Here is a 17,088-nt window from a genome sequence, read left to right as displayed (position 1 = left end):
AAATGAAAAAATAACATTTGGATAGTAGGAAATTAATGCTATATGGCCTTACGGTAACCCTTTGATTCATGAAAGCAAATTACTTCTTTGTGGCCTTAACGTGACCTCAATAGAAGAAAATTAATTACATGTGGCCTTATAATTTGATTCATTGAAGAAAATAATCCTGAATTTATCTTACCCTGTGATTCATGGGAATCCGCTCATAAAACTTAAATTTGGATAATTCAGAGACTTCATCTAAACTAGGAAGTTTACTGTATGATGGTGGAATGTGTTTCTTCTGGTCTAATTGCTGCCTTTTTTCAGCTTGCCTTTTGAAGAATTGGTTTCTTCTTCTCCTGAGATAAAAAAAAAAAAAAAAAAAATTTGTGATTATCTCCTGGGTCACTAGTATGACTTGCAGAAACATAGAGTTTTTTCTATCAAATATTTTTCTTTGGGAAAAATATAAGTTTTGCAACTGTGACTGCATTCCAAGGGATTTTGTTGATCTATTAAGTGTCATCACAGTCTGTAAGAATCAGGCAGTGGGAGAAACATGGTACAAAAAAAAAACATCATTTTTAAAATTTAATTTGACTATTTGCACTATTGGAATCAAGAATAAAAGACAATATTTTTCATATCATATTGGTAAATTGTTATAATTTCATTGAAATGTGCTGAAAATAAACAATTCAAAGGCAGATAACACTGTAAAAAAAGTCATTTTTCTAACATTCTAATGAAAAATTTCTGAGCAAATCCAGTGATGCAGAGATCAAATAATAGACTTTTCAAATATAGAGAAATCCGCAAAATTTGATTTATTGTTGGGAAGCCTACATATTTTTATTTTTGATGTTTTGTTTAAAATGCTATAGTAAAGAGAAAGTAATATGTGGCTTTTCTTATAAGCCTTGTTCATAGGAGGGAAAAAAAATTGTATAGAATGTACTGTAGAATTCAAAATTAAGGGAGATAACTCTGCAAAGACACTAAAATATGATAGAAACTATTGGATTTTCAATGTGGATTATCTCCAAAGAGCATGTAGATTGGAATGAATAATTATACATTGCATCATATAGACCTATAAAGCAACTTAATAACAAAAATAAAAATATGTCTTTTTTTAAGTGTATCAAATTTTACAGAATTTGCATGATTCTTACAAAGACTGATACTTAATCATTCTAAAACCTATCTAAATCAGACAATTTCAACAGTCCCTTTCTTTTGTATCAATTTAAATGCATTTTGAACCTTGGTAAACCGAACACCTGCCTAAACCAAATAATATCCAAAATGGGTTTGGTTTAGACAAGTTTCATTGCATTATATCAATAGTAATTTCTAACATGAAATCTGTATGATATCAAACTCATTTGACAAGATTAAATTAAATACACTCCAAAGCCACATTCATCACACAGAAACCCATTACTTCCACTATTGCCCTGCATGGACTTCATGCAGAAAAAAATAGAGTTACTTCCCTTTGGACAGAAAGCATTGACATTTTTTAAGAATTTGTGAGAATAACCACTTGGAAAATCAGAAAAAATTGTCTTTTTACATTTAAGTCATGCATTCTTTTTTCAATTCATCTCAGCACATTTTAACACCAAAAGCCTCTCCTTAAAGTGCTATAACTATTTTCAGAGGGAATAAAAGATAAAGGGAGCACCAATTACCAAAAAAAAATCCATAATAATCTATGGCAACAAACTTACGATTCTTACCTATCATGGACCCTAGACAATTATTCATAAGATATTTATTATCTTTTAACCAGTGAAATGATGAGCCAACAAAAAAAATTGTATCATGAAAATAAACATGAACAAAACTCCTCAGGGATAAACATTAGTATCTTTCGACAGGCATCTATTCCATGTAGATTTAAATTGCACAATTTGTTTTGTAGGGATCCTAAATAGTGATTGTTGTTGATAGGTCAGTACTTATCTAGCAGTTATTGCTCTTTACATTTATAGCTTGAATAACAATACTGAAATCAAAGTTTCTTTTCCTACCTTCTTTTTATTGTTTTTTTACAAAGTTCATTAAATGCACACCAAAAAAAATTAAAAATTTCCAAATTTAATTAGGCTGATCTTTCATTATTTATTTGCCATGCCACTTAGGACATAAAAAGGAGGCAATCTTGCAATTTTCATTACATGTATTGGTAGTTTCAGTCATATTTTGTGTTGAAGGACAAATAGCACACTTTTGTATATTTTCTGAATTTAACTGATCGGATGGTTTCCTGATGATATTTTTGCAAAAATATTATTTGAACCATGAGATTAAATAAATTCATGGCTTCCTTTGGACAGATTTTATTATACATTGTGAACAATATGGGCTAAGACAGATATACACACAGGTTCCAGTGGATGATCCAGACATTTTGTAAAAGGGGTTCCAGGCTACTATTTGCTCATTTTTGCCAAATTTTTGCAAGAAGTCCCAAAAAAAATTCCAATAAAGGGGTGTATGTCAGGGTTTGACACTAACAGTAGTCCGGTAGTCCTGTGTCTACCTATTTTGAGAAAGAACTAACTAAAAATTTTAATGGGTAGTCCTTTTGGGCTACCTAAATTATTTCTTAAAATTATACTATACCTAAAGACAGAGCTGCAGGATAATTTTGAGGACTACGTAATTATCCATCAGAAAGTCCCTTGGGATACCAAGCTAAAAAATTAGTGTCAAACCCTGTATGTGTGTTCAAATCCCCACAAACCCCCGAGATCTGCCACTTGGGCTGGGTAGGAAACTGACTCAAATTCTAGCCAGTCCTGAATACAATTTTTCAATATACTTATTATATGGCTATATAGATTTTTGCTAAAATCAGCCAGCCCTGCCAAGAAATAGCCAGTCTCTGATTGGCGGGCACGCAACTATTTCTAAGTCTGCACTTGGGTCATTCCATAAGAATTTGTATTCGTACTTACTTGGCAAGTAGATAGGAAGCGATGCAGATACAGACAAATACCAAAATACCAATCACAATGCCAATAATAGTCAGGGTCCGGTCCTTTTCTAATGCTTCTTGTTCTGAAGAAAAAAGAAAACACATTTTCATCTTTATAATATTCTTAATCAAAAAATTTAAGGTCAACTTTTTCACATTAAATTTTGAAATCCATTTCTTATTTGGACAGTAACTGATCCTCTAGTGATACATTTGATGGTGTATTGTTGTTTATAAAAAGTCAGCATAATTGACATTAGTAAAGATATTCTCTTTACAATGTCAGAATTTATAGGCAACTAATACAAGAAATCACATTTTTTCTTTTTAAATTTGTTCCTTTCATAATAATTGTTATAAATGTATAGTTCTAGCTGCTGGCAAAACAAAATTTTAGCATTTTACCTAAATATATAATCAAAATATATCTTGATCACTCACTCCATATTTTCAACATTTTTACTAAATGATACTAAATTACTAACATGATCTTAATTGTGCTAAGTGATTTGAAATGCCCATATGACAACACCATGGCTATGTTCACAACGATTAAGGGGAGATAATTCATACAAATACTTCCTAAAGGGCAATACCCTTCAGAGCTTTTATAGAAATGCTGCACTGAGAAGTATGTTTGAAGATTTTAAATTTCTTGGTATGTGAACATAGCCTACTACAACATAAACCACAAAATGAAAGTGAAAAATGATTTCAAAATATAACACATGATTTTACATTGAAAAGCAAGCTTGAAAGACACTAATACATTACACAATATAAAAAAAAAAAAAAAAAATATTTTCTTGTCAAAACTTTGTCACAGAGTATGGAGAAAACAACAAATCATAAGAAAACTGAGATAAGTCATGGTTTGGTGCTGGTTAAAAAAAACATTTTGACAATTTATTCCAAGTATTGGATGCACAAGAAAGGTTTAGAATGGGATCTTAAGAAGGGTAATATAACATAGTTACAAAAAATATAATTGATTAGAAAATATAATTGTATACATAGTTCAACATATATTCCATAGAATCCTGCCTAGTTAATTTCTTGTATATGATATATCAGTTTGGAATGCAGACAAGGATTGTTTTAGGCATTAACAGGTCAAGTTTTACCCCAAAATGCACAAAATCAACAAAATTTTAAAGATTTGGGAGGGTCTAAAAAACTACCCCACCCCACGTCCCACCTATATAGTTTTTAATTAAGCGCAGCTATGATACAGATGAGTCTTAAGCATCATGACCTTCCTTCAAGGTCCCTATCAAAAACCTAATGCAAAGTAAACCACTTATTCAATATCAAAATAATATTGTACAAAATGTATATAATGATTGATCCAGGGATTCCCAGTTGAGTTGTATTAAAATAACAGTTCATCCCAGAACTGTACACTTGATGTCATACTTATTCAGAATGTCTGAGCAAGCAAACCAAAATAATGGAATAAAGTTTTACTGACAATGTTTTGTAATTTCATCAAATTGATGAAAGTGGCGCCGTGAAAAGTGCTCTATTGAAGAAATTTGAATTCTTTAGTGATATAGAGGTTACAGATTCATAAACCAATGTTGTAAAGTCAATTATTAGAAATGACACAGCCAGACTGAGTTAACGAATAAAAAGAAATGTGCATTAAATTGCAGTAGAAAAATGTCTATTGGGCAAATTACCAAACAATCAATTCTTACCTAGAAGCTTTTGCTCATGATACCTTCTAATGGTATCTTCTTATGAAAGAAAATGAAATTTTTCAATATATCTTATATGGTCAATTTATAAATGTTGCTGGCTAGCAATGAATCTAATAAAGGAGTGAGATTTCATTCAAAATATTCTAAAATTATTTTGATAATACACAATGTACCATTATAACCTACAAGTTAAAAAATACTAACCTGAACAACATTTTACGATTCAAATTTTTATCAAGTCAAAGGTAAATAAGGCCAATTTTAAACTTGCTCACCAAAAAAAAAAAAAATTAAATGTTGCCTACCCAGTGTTAACTTATAAAGCACCCATTTTCATAACTGTTAATTATCTGTTAGACTTATACCTACTGGAAACACTTTTGAATATCATCTTCCGGTATTCGCACCTATCACCCGTGTGCGTGGCAGGACACCTATCAGGAAGGGGAGATAATAAGAAATACATTAAAACAAATCCATTTATGAAATAAAAGACAAAGAGGACAAAGTATTTTAGTTGTAGATGTATTGGTGTCTTTTGATTTTTGATTCAAAATTTTCAGCAACACTGCTATTGCTTTCAACAAACTTTAGTACAATAAATAAAATGTTTTGTGCAACAAACACCAGTATCTCTGCAACTAAAACACGATGTGTGAAATGAAAAGTGCAGATATTTGGCAGAAGAAATGCAGTAATAAGCTGTACGGCATAGAGAGTCACCACCGTGTTGGAACATCTACAAATCTTAAATCTCCCATTTTTCTAAATTTATATTTTAGGAACATGCAGGCATCAGACTTACAAAACTAAATTATTATTTGCACTTTTTTCTCTTCTCTGTAGTATATTAATTAATTGGCCTCTGTTCACATTTTTGGCATTCACATACAAAATTTAAAAAACTTCATAAATTGGGTTCCTCATTTTATCTAGGGCAGATTCCATAGATGTCAAACAGGGAAGTGACTAAGACACACACAGTGCTGGAGTAATTTCCCCTCTATACATTCCTGATGTACATTCAAGTTCTCTTTGTACTGCTCAACTTCAACATAACATGCATTTTACATTGCAATGATTTTCCATCATATCAATTTTTTTTCTATCTATGTACCTCTTAACTTAAGAATATCCTTATCAAATAAGCTAATGTGTTAGTAACTTTAAACCTCATTTCTGCAATTTTAGAAAGATAAAATGGCTATTTATTTAATAAACACTTATAAATGTTGCATTGTACTTGGAAAAAAGGCTCAATACATCTATTCAATAATCTTAGCAATATTTTCACCATAAAATTAATCTTATATCTAACAATATTATTACCATAAAATTAATTTTAACTGATTAAATACCATTCATTATATGCATATTTATATAGGTGTAAATTATTAGTCATAAAATTCGTGAAAATGTTCTATGTCATGCTTTTAGTCAGCTTCCAGTAATACAGCTCAGCATATTACCGAATGATTATTTTAATAATGAATAGGGGTTTATATTTGCTACATGTTAAGTATCAGTCTTAGAAAAAATCATGCAAATTCTGTAATATGTGAAACACCCCCAAAAAGGCTACATATTTTTATTTTTGTTGTTTAGTTGGTCTATAGGTCTATATAATGAATTGTATATTATTCATTCCAATCTGTCTGCTCTTGGGAGATAATCCACTTGAAAAACCCAATAGTTACTATCAAATTTTAGTGTCATTTACAAAGTAATTTTCCCTAATTTTGAATTCTATAGTGCATTCTATACAACTTTTATCTCCTAAGAACACCGTTTGTAGAAAAAGCCACATAATATTTTCTGTTTACTTAAGAATCATTTTAAATGAAATATCAAAAATAAAAATATGTAGGCTTTCCAACCATGTATCACATTTTGCATGATTCTTAGCTGGAGTGCTACTTAATTGGCTATCATGTTGCAAAATAGTTAGTCATTTACACTCATACTAAAAAGTTAATACTTTAAATTATTTAATAAAAACAGGAATGTTCTAATATATTATAAATTAACTTCTTACTTCACCAAACATGCAAAAATGAACAATGAACATCTATTAAAAATTAAAAGGTTGCATAGGGAGTAAATTAAGACGCAAACAGTTATGTTATAATTAAATGTGTCATAATTATTTAAAGATTTATATTAAGTTTTAAGGAAAAATACTTCTAGTTTATCTTCTTTTTTACTTATTTTAGAAGTTTAACAGAAACATTGTAAAACGAACACATTTCAGAAATTTAATTGGATAAAATTAACCAAGTTTTACTGTAGCAGTGTTGTAATATTCTCAACTGAAGCATATTTTTTTTTCAAAGACAACTTATTTTTGTAAGTTTAAACACCCAGCTCTATTTTCAAAACAGAAAATAAGAAATAAAACAGGTACATTATAATAAACTAGTACAACAAACCTTTAATATAACATTTTAAAAAAAAAAAACTTGAAAAATCAACATAAAAATATGCATGCCATGCCAAAGAAAAACATTCCAATTTGCGAACTTGAATGCTAAAAATAGACAGGGCTTCCTACCCCAATCTTCCAAGAGTTCGATATCCTTGGGAAGTTTCCGCTGTTCACATCTATGCCCCGTGTGAGTATCTTTGCAGCTAAAAATCATCATTTAGGATTAAAATGCAATATAGGAGAACAATTAACAATATGGAACATTCTTATGATTATACAAAGGTCTGTTTGAATGGTAAACTAACAAATCTGATACAAAAAAGCACCATCTCAGATGCCTATGAAGAATATATTTCTTTTTGCACTGTACCTGAAAACGAAATGTGCTGAGTATTCACACTTAAATAATGTGACCAATGAGAACTTTCTTAATTTCCATTGGTGCATAAGGAAATGTTTCAAGCAGAATTTTTTTAGCTGCGTAAGTTATACAAAGTTTGATGTCTCTATCATATTTGCCATATTTGGTGGCATATGAGGAGTTGATAACTTGTTTTCAAAACAAGATAGTCTAATGAAATTGTAATTTTTTTTATCAGTATCATACCATGATTATCCATTTCAAAACCAAACATAGTTAGAGAGCTACAGTCAAACCTGTATTCAGCAATAGGGTTTGTAAGTCTCGTTCTAGTTTCAGTTTCCGGTGTAGAACGTATTGAAATTTGAAGACCGATATGCATTTTAGTGTGTACTTCCCGGAAATTCAAACACTACTTCACAATGCAAAATCTTCTATTTTATGCTATTCTAAACATTTTTATCTCTTAGAACTTGATAATTGTCATTTTTAATCAGTATTTTTACCCAAAAATGATACCTTGCTTTTAATATTGAACTCAATGCTATGTTAATGACGAATCTCCATACATTTGAATGGTAGACTAGGACCCATTCTTACGAAACCACAGAGTCACATGACGAGACTTATATACCCTACAACCTGTCTCAAAATACTATGATTAAAATATCCCTATGCAGTGCATTCTGTGAAAAAATAACCTGTATATAAAGACGTAGAGACTACCTATCTAATGTGACCATGACTTGGCTCTCTCTTGAAGTCACTTTAGACAGGTTTGAATATTACTCTATAAACCAGGCTATTGGTCCCTTCAGTTAACCTTACTGTGGAATAAAAGCGTTATGAAAAATAAGCAGCCATAAAGTGTGACAAGGAATCACATGTCTAACTGTAAAAAAACCTCTTTACATTGGTTTTGCATGTGATTTTTACAGCTGCAGGTCGTTTAAAAAGACCAACAAACATTTATTGTTTGTTGAAAGGTATGGTAAAAAGTCTCGAAACTTTTTCTATATATACGGTACTTAGCTTGCATGCAAGTACTCAATTAATGAAAAAGGGTCAAGTTTTTCTAACAGTGTTTAAACCTATTAGATTTTTGTTTGGGATATCTTTGTACATGACAAGTGTTCAATGAGGATTTGCGTAAATTTCGATGTAATTCATGAAATTATCGACCAAATCTAGATGTTATCGAAATTAATCATCGACGAAAAAACCACAAATCTTTTAACTTCTTTTTAAATATTATGAATGGAAATATTTAGATAAGATGAAAATCAGTTGAATAAGGTTGGCCCATTAAATCTATGAATAAACTCTCAAGATGATTGAATAATCAGAATTAGTGAAAAGGTTCGATTTGAAAAGCTGGCATTTAAAATAAAGCCTCAAGTATTTAGTAAACATCTGGGTCGTTTGATTTTTTTTTAAAGTGTGAGAATTCTCCAACAGTGAAATCATGAACAAATCAATAGGTTTAACTCAAAATTCAAATTAATATAAGATTAAAATGTATGTAACATGTTGAAAAATCACAGGTTATCATGTCATAATGTCATGATTCACAATTAAGCTTTTTGTAATTGAGTTATAATAAAATAATAAACTGTTAATATAAAGATACGTCTTGCCTGTCCCATATGGTCGATATTATTCAAAATTATTACATTACTAAAAATAGTGATGCCAATGCAACTACACACTAAATACTACTGACTGTAGCACCTGTTGTTCATGTTAAGTTGACCTAATCAAAAACATTAATATTTTAAATTAATTTATAAGTCAATAGATTGTGACTGCGGGGGCATACACATGAATCAAATATGGCATTGTGATGTAGTGATGTTAATGCAACTGCATTCCAAATATGATTAAACTAGCACAAATGATTCATATTCTTCTGATGTGAGCAAAAAAAATTAACATTAAAATCTTAACCTTAGGACGTTGAAAGGGCAATACCGTAGTATTGCCAGGCGAGACAAAAACTGAGAAGATATGAGAAAAAAGGTGTGGACCAACAAATGGAAGAAAGAATTTGCAAACACAATGATCACTATATACCTCTCTCAATTTAAAAAAAAGGGGGGTTATAATATGGGTCCATGAGTACAAACCCTACAGTATATTTCCCTTAATTGCATGGCAGTTTAATATAATCTATTTTATGAAATCGTAAGTATTTGTTTATTTTTTTCATGTATAAAATAATTCCAGTATATAAGAACAACTTTGAAATGGAGAATAAAACACAAAATACACAAGTGGTAATTTTAACACAACATCCAATGGGTCAAAACAACAATAAAAAAATAAATATTTTTTAATTATAATTACAAGAATCAAGGTCAGTAAAATGTTTCATACCATAGTGAAACTTGGCATTTTTTAAAGAGGAAAAAAAAAAACATCAATTTCCCTTATACATGTAAACAATTTTGTAATATATGTATGATAAAGCCACAGGAACTGTTTAGGTGATATACAGTACATAAGTTACCATTATTGAAAATACTTGTTTTTGTTTTCCTGATCTGCAGCTAATTGTTACATTCTAATTCCATCACTAGTCTAGATTAAGAAAGTACATGTATTTGCAATGTGAAAAATCCAAAAAATATAATGCATACTTCTTTGCCATCCATAGAGAAATACTGGGCAAAAAAAGAACCTTTTCTGATCACATGAAAGTCACATGACAGATCTGATAACTGTTCCCTAAAATGCCTTATAGCAAACATACAATAAAAAAATTGTGATGGCTTCATGGTAAAAATTTCTCTTTCCATATCTCAACAACATTTACAAAAATCATGCTTAGTACACTGAGAATGTTTAAACAACCATGCAGTAAGGACCAGGCATATGGATTAGCTTACACACAACAATTTTTATGAACAATTGCCTCAGGCTCTCTTCGTTCCACTGCTTCACTGAATTAGCATGTAAAACAGGCAAAATGTGTAAAAATAATAATGAAATGTGAAATAATATTACCATAACTTTCAAATAGTACCAAGAATCAATTCAACAAGTGTGCTGCACTTTTAACTTCATATTACAGTAACTTTCAAATTGCATTGATAATCAATTCAACAAGTGAGCTGCACTAATAACTTCATGCTAAGCATTCAAACGATTTGACCAAAACAAGCCGTCTTTTCCGAATGTGGCTGTTTCGCAATACAATGTAATCAATTCAGCAATGTAATAAGTCTTAAATGCTTTGCACAAAATTCAATAAATAAAAGAACAGTGTTCCATGCCTCCTGTCCAAAATTTTGATACCCAAGTGAGATAATTCTTACAATATTAGCCAGTCATCTTTGGTTTTTAAATTTGTCTCAGTAAATTCAAATTCAAAATTTTATGGAAATCTGTTAAAGAGCACTTTTGATATGATGGATAGATGTAGGGACTAGTACCTTTTCAAGTCCTCATTTGGTATTGAATCTAGGGACAATAACTCCAAAATTAAGCAGATGAACATTGGTGACCCAGATCAGATATGCATACATTAACTTACATAAGTTACTGGTTTACTAATTAACCTGATGCAAAAGATGGGAGATTAAAAAAAAAAAGATGACACAGGTTAATACAAGTGTGAACAAAAGCCATCTGTTGTTTACAACTTTTCATGAAATTCTTCAGGAAGCTTCCAAGGCAATAACAAAAATTAGTTGAAACACCCATCTACTTATTCCAAAATATTTGGTATAAAATATCAATTAGCCACAATAACAGCTTACAATCAATACAGGTTTACTTAATGACTTAGTTTTATTGATATAGAGATTGAATCAAAAATTCGAAAATTGGCCAATATGTTGAAAGTCTTGATAAATAACCATACTGTGTTATTGATACCAGAATAGATTATCTTAGGAAAGATATAGAGAGGGTTTTTCAATCAATTTTTTGATGAATCTCTGATAACGCACAAAATATCTCATTTTTAGTGATTTACAAATCATTTTATTGATAAGACTTGGGCAAAAAGGTCATAAAAACCTATATGTGATGTAAGATAAGCAACAAGTGGTTAGAAATGAATTTTCAATGGAATATGATTTTTTGTACTGATCAATAAACATGGGCGGAAAATATTTAAAATTGGGTTAACTTTCTGCCCACACTCTTTTTGGTTGTCCGTAACAAATAAATTCACCAACTGTTATCTAGAAATATTATGAGCATGCACATAAAGCAAATAACCCTACTTCAAATGTGATTAAATGTTGATGTCAAAAACCCTTAAGTTGGGTTATTTTCCTTTGGGTCCTATTACATTTATTTAATCACACCTTGCGCCTCCACTTATGATTCCTAACCTTCATAAAAAGTTTCACTAAAATTCCATGAGCCATTAAGGAGAAATTGTAGGTACAGAAATTTTACACCTCATAATTTGGATTATCTCCCTTTGAAGTCTTACGACAATGATTATATTCCTTCATGCACATTTACATATGACGCCCAACATTTTTTCAACATTTCATCAAAACCCTTTAAGTGGTTAAGGAGGAGTTCGGCTGGCAAAAAATTTGGACAGATGAACAGACATTGTGATTCCTATATGCTTTCCAATTTTTAGGATATCATATTCCCTACAAAAATCCTTATTTATTCTGAATATCCACAAAATATCATATAAGTTTAAAGACTTAAGAAATGAATTGCAGAAACTCCTTTTTATCATTGTTTTACCATGGGCTGACCATTTATGTGGCATTGTTTTACCCTGAGTGGTAGGGAGGGGTTATATAACGACATAAATGACCAGGCCGTGGTAAAACAATAATTTAATTTAAATTGCAATCTATATTAATTTTAATAGGACTAATTCCTTCATATTTTTTTCATAGATGCAGCATATGAGTTGCACGAACGGTTGGTCATGTGTTGATCACTTTTTTACCATAGCTGTGGTCTAAAGAGATATGAAGCATGCCATCCTAGAATTTAACTTTGAAAAAGGTAGTCTTTCTATGTAACCTTTACAGAAAGGTAAGTTGGAGTAAGGCAAAAAAAAAAACGGCATCATTTGAACATTTTTTTCTTAGGATTTGACTACAAAGGTTTTAAAAGTATTGACAAATTGAGCTCTCATCCAAAAAAAAAAAAAAAACACACACACAATAAAAAGCAATATTATGGATTTATCACTTAAACATTGGAGATCTTGTCTATATATTTTCATTGCAAGAACTCCTTAATCAATGTTTAAGAGGAAATAAATTTTCACATTTTCATGAGGTAGTGTAGAAAATAAGGATTTGTTATTCTTATTTCTAATTGAGTAACAATTTATTACCACTTAGTTCAATTGTGGTCTCATTCACTTCAATTACCAGGCTTACAAAACACTATTTAAAGGAAAGTTTAACAGTACAGACGTGATTGCTTTAGTGCTTCAGAACCTAAAGTAAAGAATTGTTTAGGACAAAAAACTGCATTGTTTTGGAAAGATTGTCACTTCAAGTCAATATGTAAACTAGAAACACAGTTCACAAGCTTGCAAAGAAAGATCCCACCCTTCAAATGGATTTAAACATTGAACCCACATGTTGTATTAAAAACTTCCTATAAAATTTCATCAAAATCCCTCGAACAGTTTCGAAGAAGTTGCACTTACAAGATCTGTGGACAGACAAACAGACAGATAAGGTGATTTACAAATAACTCCCACTGCCTTTCCCAAATATGATAATTTGAATGATTTTATTTCCAAAGTCAGGCAAAATTTTGGGTGTTTCACCTCGGATAAGGTTTTAAAACCAAGGAACTTATCTGCCACACTGTGTGTTCAACTGAAAATTTAAATTATGTGAAGAATCTGGTTTTGTGGTTTAACAAACCTACAAAAACCATGAAAACTAAGTACCCCATAGACAAATGTTCATTCACAGTAAGCCTTTTTTGACAGAATAATCTGCATGAAGAAAAATATTGCATAACACTCAACTTAGAACGGGATTACTGCAATGGCTGCTTAATATTGAGGATAAAAATCCAAAGAAGCTTTTCTTCTCCAAACAAACAGATATTACAGTGAATGTATTCCTTCTTGTATCATATCTTTTTCATTTTCCTGTATTTGACAAATTTGCCCTAGGGAATAACATAACATTTTCAACCAGAAGAAGAATCTGAAGTTGCAAATTAAAAAAAACTCATTGTAATTATTTCCTCTGCCAATTTGGTGTATATCTTTACATGACTTCTTGCAAAACAATTAGAGAGTGTCACTTGCAAGGGCATCACTTGTAGCTATGGGACAGACATGATGAAATGTAATCTTTGGATGTTGGTTCAATGTATCATTATCTTACTCTTAAACTTGAAAAAAATATAGATATGCTTTTTTTTAAAAAAAAAAACTTATTTTGTTATATAATATTGCAACTTACTGTGAGAAACTGCCATATGAGAAATAACTGAAATTTAAGTACCGGTATTATGTTTTCTTTCAACTGCCTTTTTTTAACATACCATATAATGGGAAAGTTTTGCAAGATTCAAATTTTCGCTATATTCATAACTGTTCTTGGTTTGTGAAATTGCACAAAATGGCAGTTCACCAAATTATAGATCAGATTTTACTCATAAAATTCCCATTCATTAAATCTGAAGATGCAAAAAATAAAGACTATGAACATTTAATACACCAATTTATAGAGTAAATTACAAAATTTGGTATCAAAGAAAACTACCAGCTATATGGTATTTTAGGGAATAGGGAATAAGACCACATAGAATTTTTTTTGCCATCATTTTAATATATTTGTTGATGTGCAGTGTGACATGGTGAAGGGACTTAGTTATGGCATGTTATTCCTATGTTCATCTGTCCGTCTGTTTTCATAAAAACTTTTTTTCGATGCTTCTCCTCTTAATTAACCTTTCCTTAAAATATTGATTAACAAAAATACAAGGGCTTAAAAACAAATGGATGCCCCTATCCTTTACTCTGTATTGTAATTCTTCCCCTTTCCAAGAAATGCCAGTGAAGCAAAACAGATTGGAAAAAAAAAACCGATAAATAATTTTATCCTTTCAGCACTATCTTTATTGTTATTCCCAAATTAGCCTGAATTATTAAATCCACTCATTAGCGGAATTAGCGTAGAAAAGATAAGCAAACATAGCACTTATTCTGCACAGAGTTTGTTTGATAAGTATTAATGTAGCAGCGGATATATGTAATATTTATTGACAATGTGATAAATGTGCAAGGTTATAGCAGAGATTACAGACATCGATAACAAGGATAATGTGAGGCGACACGGAGATATAAAGCAAATTGGTCCTTGCATAACAGATCAAGCTAAATTGATGCTTCGATTATCATTCCAGATTTTCTGAATGTTTTGGTCATCAGTTTCAGCAATTCATAGGGTTTAAAATAGTTAAGAGTTTATTGGAAAAGACAACAGATAAGCAACTTATATAAAGAATGCTTCATTTGGTCAAAAAGTGACAATTAGAAATGCTTTATTCAATATGATAAATCTAAAATTAAATGAAGAAACTGGCTATCAATAGTGTTGTGTTATTTGCTTAAACAGATTTTGATAACACTATCTGTTTTACAATAAAATAATTACAGCTAATCCTATAATTAACTTCATAGAACTGATTTGGTCTTTCCTTGACTGAATGTCCATTACCTAATAAAATGTCTTAGGTGGTGGGTAATTACTGTGAAGTACTAATTTTTGCTATTTTCGCAGTGGACATAAAATCGCGAAAAATAGTACTCACGAAATTGTTCTTAAACATAATAAAATGCTAAACAATTTTTTGAAATAGCAAAAATCGGTACCTGTGAATACGTTCACTTGACGGATTCTGCGAAAATTAGCAACCGCAAAAATAATATGTTTACAGTAGCCAGATTTAAACATTCTTCCATTCAATAGGTTGGTAAGAATTTAAAATCATTTAGCCAACTATCCAGTTAACCACCCTAGGAAGTTCATCAGGTAACTGACATTTAATCAAGGTAAGATCAATTCTATTTCCTTAATTTAACTATTATACTCGCAGTAAAATCAAAATTCTCTTTTGAAAACTTGAACAACTTTGAAATAGCAGAGCATTAAATTTAAAACATCGGTTATTGCAATTTAAAAAGAAGCTGTCTTAATAAATGATTTCAGAAAAGATGTTTGTAACATTATGAAAATTTCTGTTTATTAACAGGAGTATGTATATGAAACAAAAATAATCACAAAGTTCATAGGAAGTAAGTCCATAACTAATATGTTTGCCCCAAATCTCTAATATTCCCTGATTCTGACCTCTATGCACTTTATCTGCCGAAAACTATCTTGAACTTTGTAATTCTCCATTTTTCTATACATGAAGAGCTTTATATTCGGAACTGCAATCAGTAATTGTGTAATTAAGTATCAGTCTTTCTAAAAATCAGATAGGAGGTGATTCATGCATGTCAAAAACCCACCAAATTCAGTTTTATTTCCTGTTCAGAAACAATAACTGATCACGTAACCAGTCTTAGTTTTTCATTTGGTTGTTGCGCTTTTGAGATAAAAATTATATAGATTGTACATGAAATTTCTACTTTGCAAGAGTTATAGTTCTTGATTTGTCTTCATTTGGTTGCTTTTAGTGGGAGATAAATGTATGATTTTCTAAAATGTGCAGATCTGAATACAGAAAAGGTTGTTGTAATGAGAAAGTATAGCATATGTAGACTAAAAAAGCATCATTTGTTTGGTGGGTTTTTCTTGACCATGAATCACTTTAACATTGGTAGTGTTTGAATTTTATGTGATCTGGTAATTAACAGTAAAAATTTGTGCACATTAAAAAGGATCTCATTCTACAAAAGTAGAAAACCTCTGCATTTTTCTGACCAATATATTGTCATGCATTCATGAAGACCAGTTTTTTTTTTTGTCTAGGGTTATGGACTAGCTGGTTATTTTACAAAAAGCTGTAAGGCCAAAAACAATAATATGTCTGTTTCCTGCTACCCTACCTACCCTATCCTAATTTTTTTAATGACATTTTGGCTCAAGCACTATTAAAACCTTGATTGTTTCCCCATTAACTTACTGTAAAATGTGTTTGAAAAATAAAATAATTTCCCAAACTACCCACCCTATTTTTTTCTTTCTAGTAACAAGAAACAATGCTATTATTTTTTGGCCTAAGTAAGATTGCAAGATATGTGACCACACTCAAGTTCTGATAATACCACATGAAAACTTGCATCATGACCACTGAATTAGCTTCAACCATTGAGATGTGAAATCATGTATTCATGTATTTAAAAAAGCTCTATGACAATTTATATTTGAGAAAAAAACATGCAATTCCGAGGATTTTCAAGAATTCTTACCGGCATCTTGCTATTCCTAAATCTGCAATGATGTCACAAGTTCCGCCATTAAAACATTTCCCCTGGTACTTAGGTGGACATGGATAAAACAGCGTTGGTGTTACTGTAAAAGAAAAATGTGATCAATAGACAGTAAAAGCTGTCTAAACAAAACCCTGAAAAATAAAAAAAAAAATCCTGTCCAAACAAGATGATTTTCAAAGTCCTTTTATATCAGATTAAATGTATTTTGAACCTCAGTAAACC

The 17,088-nt window shown here is 30.6% G+C and overlaps 1 protein-coding gene across 5 annotated transcripts in view; it reads right to left on the bottom strand.

The window, feature by feature from the left end:
• LOC148620018 (uncharacterized) overlaps positions 1-17,088 on the bottom strand; it is a 68,995-nt gene that overhangs the window by 6,152 nt on the left and 45,755 nt on the right. For 3 of the 5 annotated variants that reach the window (XM_088580521.1, XM_088580519.1, XM_088580523.1), the window contains 4 exons: positions 16,843-16,945; positions 7,226-7,302; positions 2,952-3,054; positions 182-341 (listed from right to left, as the gene is read on the bottom strand). In XM_088580521.1, coding sequence (XP_088436647.1) covers positions 182-341; positions 2,952-3,054; positions 7,226-7,302; positions 16,843-16,945 — 443 coding nt within the window. Of the gene's footprint in view, positions 1-181; positions 342-2,951; positions 3,055-5,043; positions 5,109-7,225; positions 7,303-16,842; positions 16,946-17,088 lie in introns of all 5 variants that reach the window. The other 2 variants (XM_088580522.1, XM_088580520.1) reach the window with 1 other exon arrangement.

This window comes from Perna viridis, chromosome 4, assembly GCF_037379345.1.
Source record: "Perna viridis isolate PV_CMFRI_1.1 ecotype Kerala chromosome 4, ASM3737934v1, whole genome shotgun sequence".
NCBI classification, from domain to species: Eukaryota; Metazoa; Mollusca; class Bivalvia; order Mytilida; family Mytilidae; genus Perna; species Perna viridis.
This window is presented reverse-complemented; position numbering and strand designations above follow the sequence as displayed.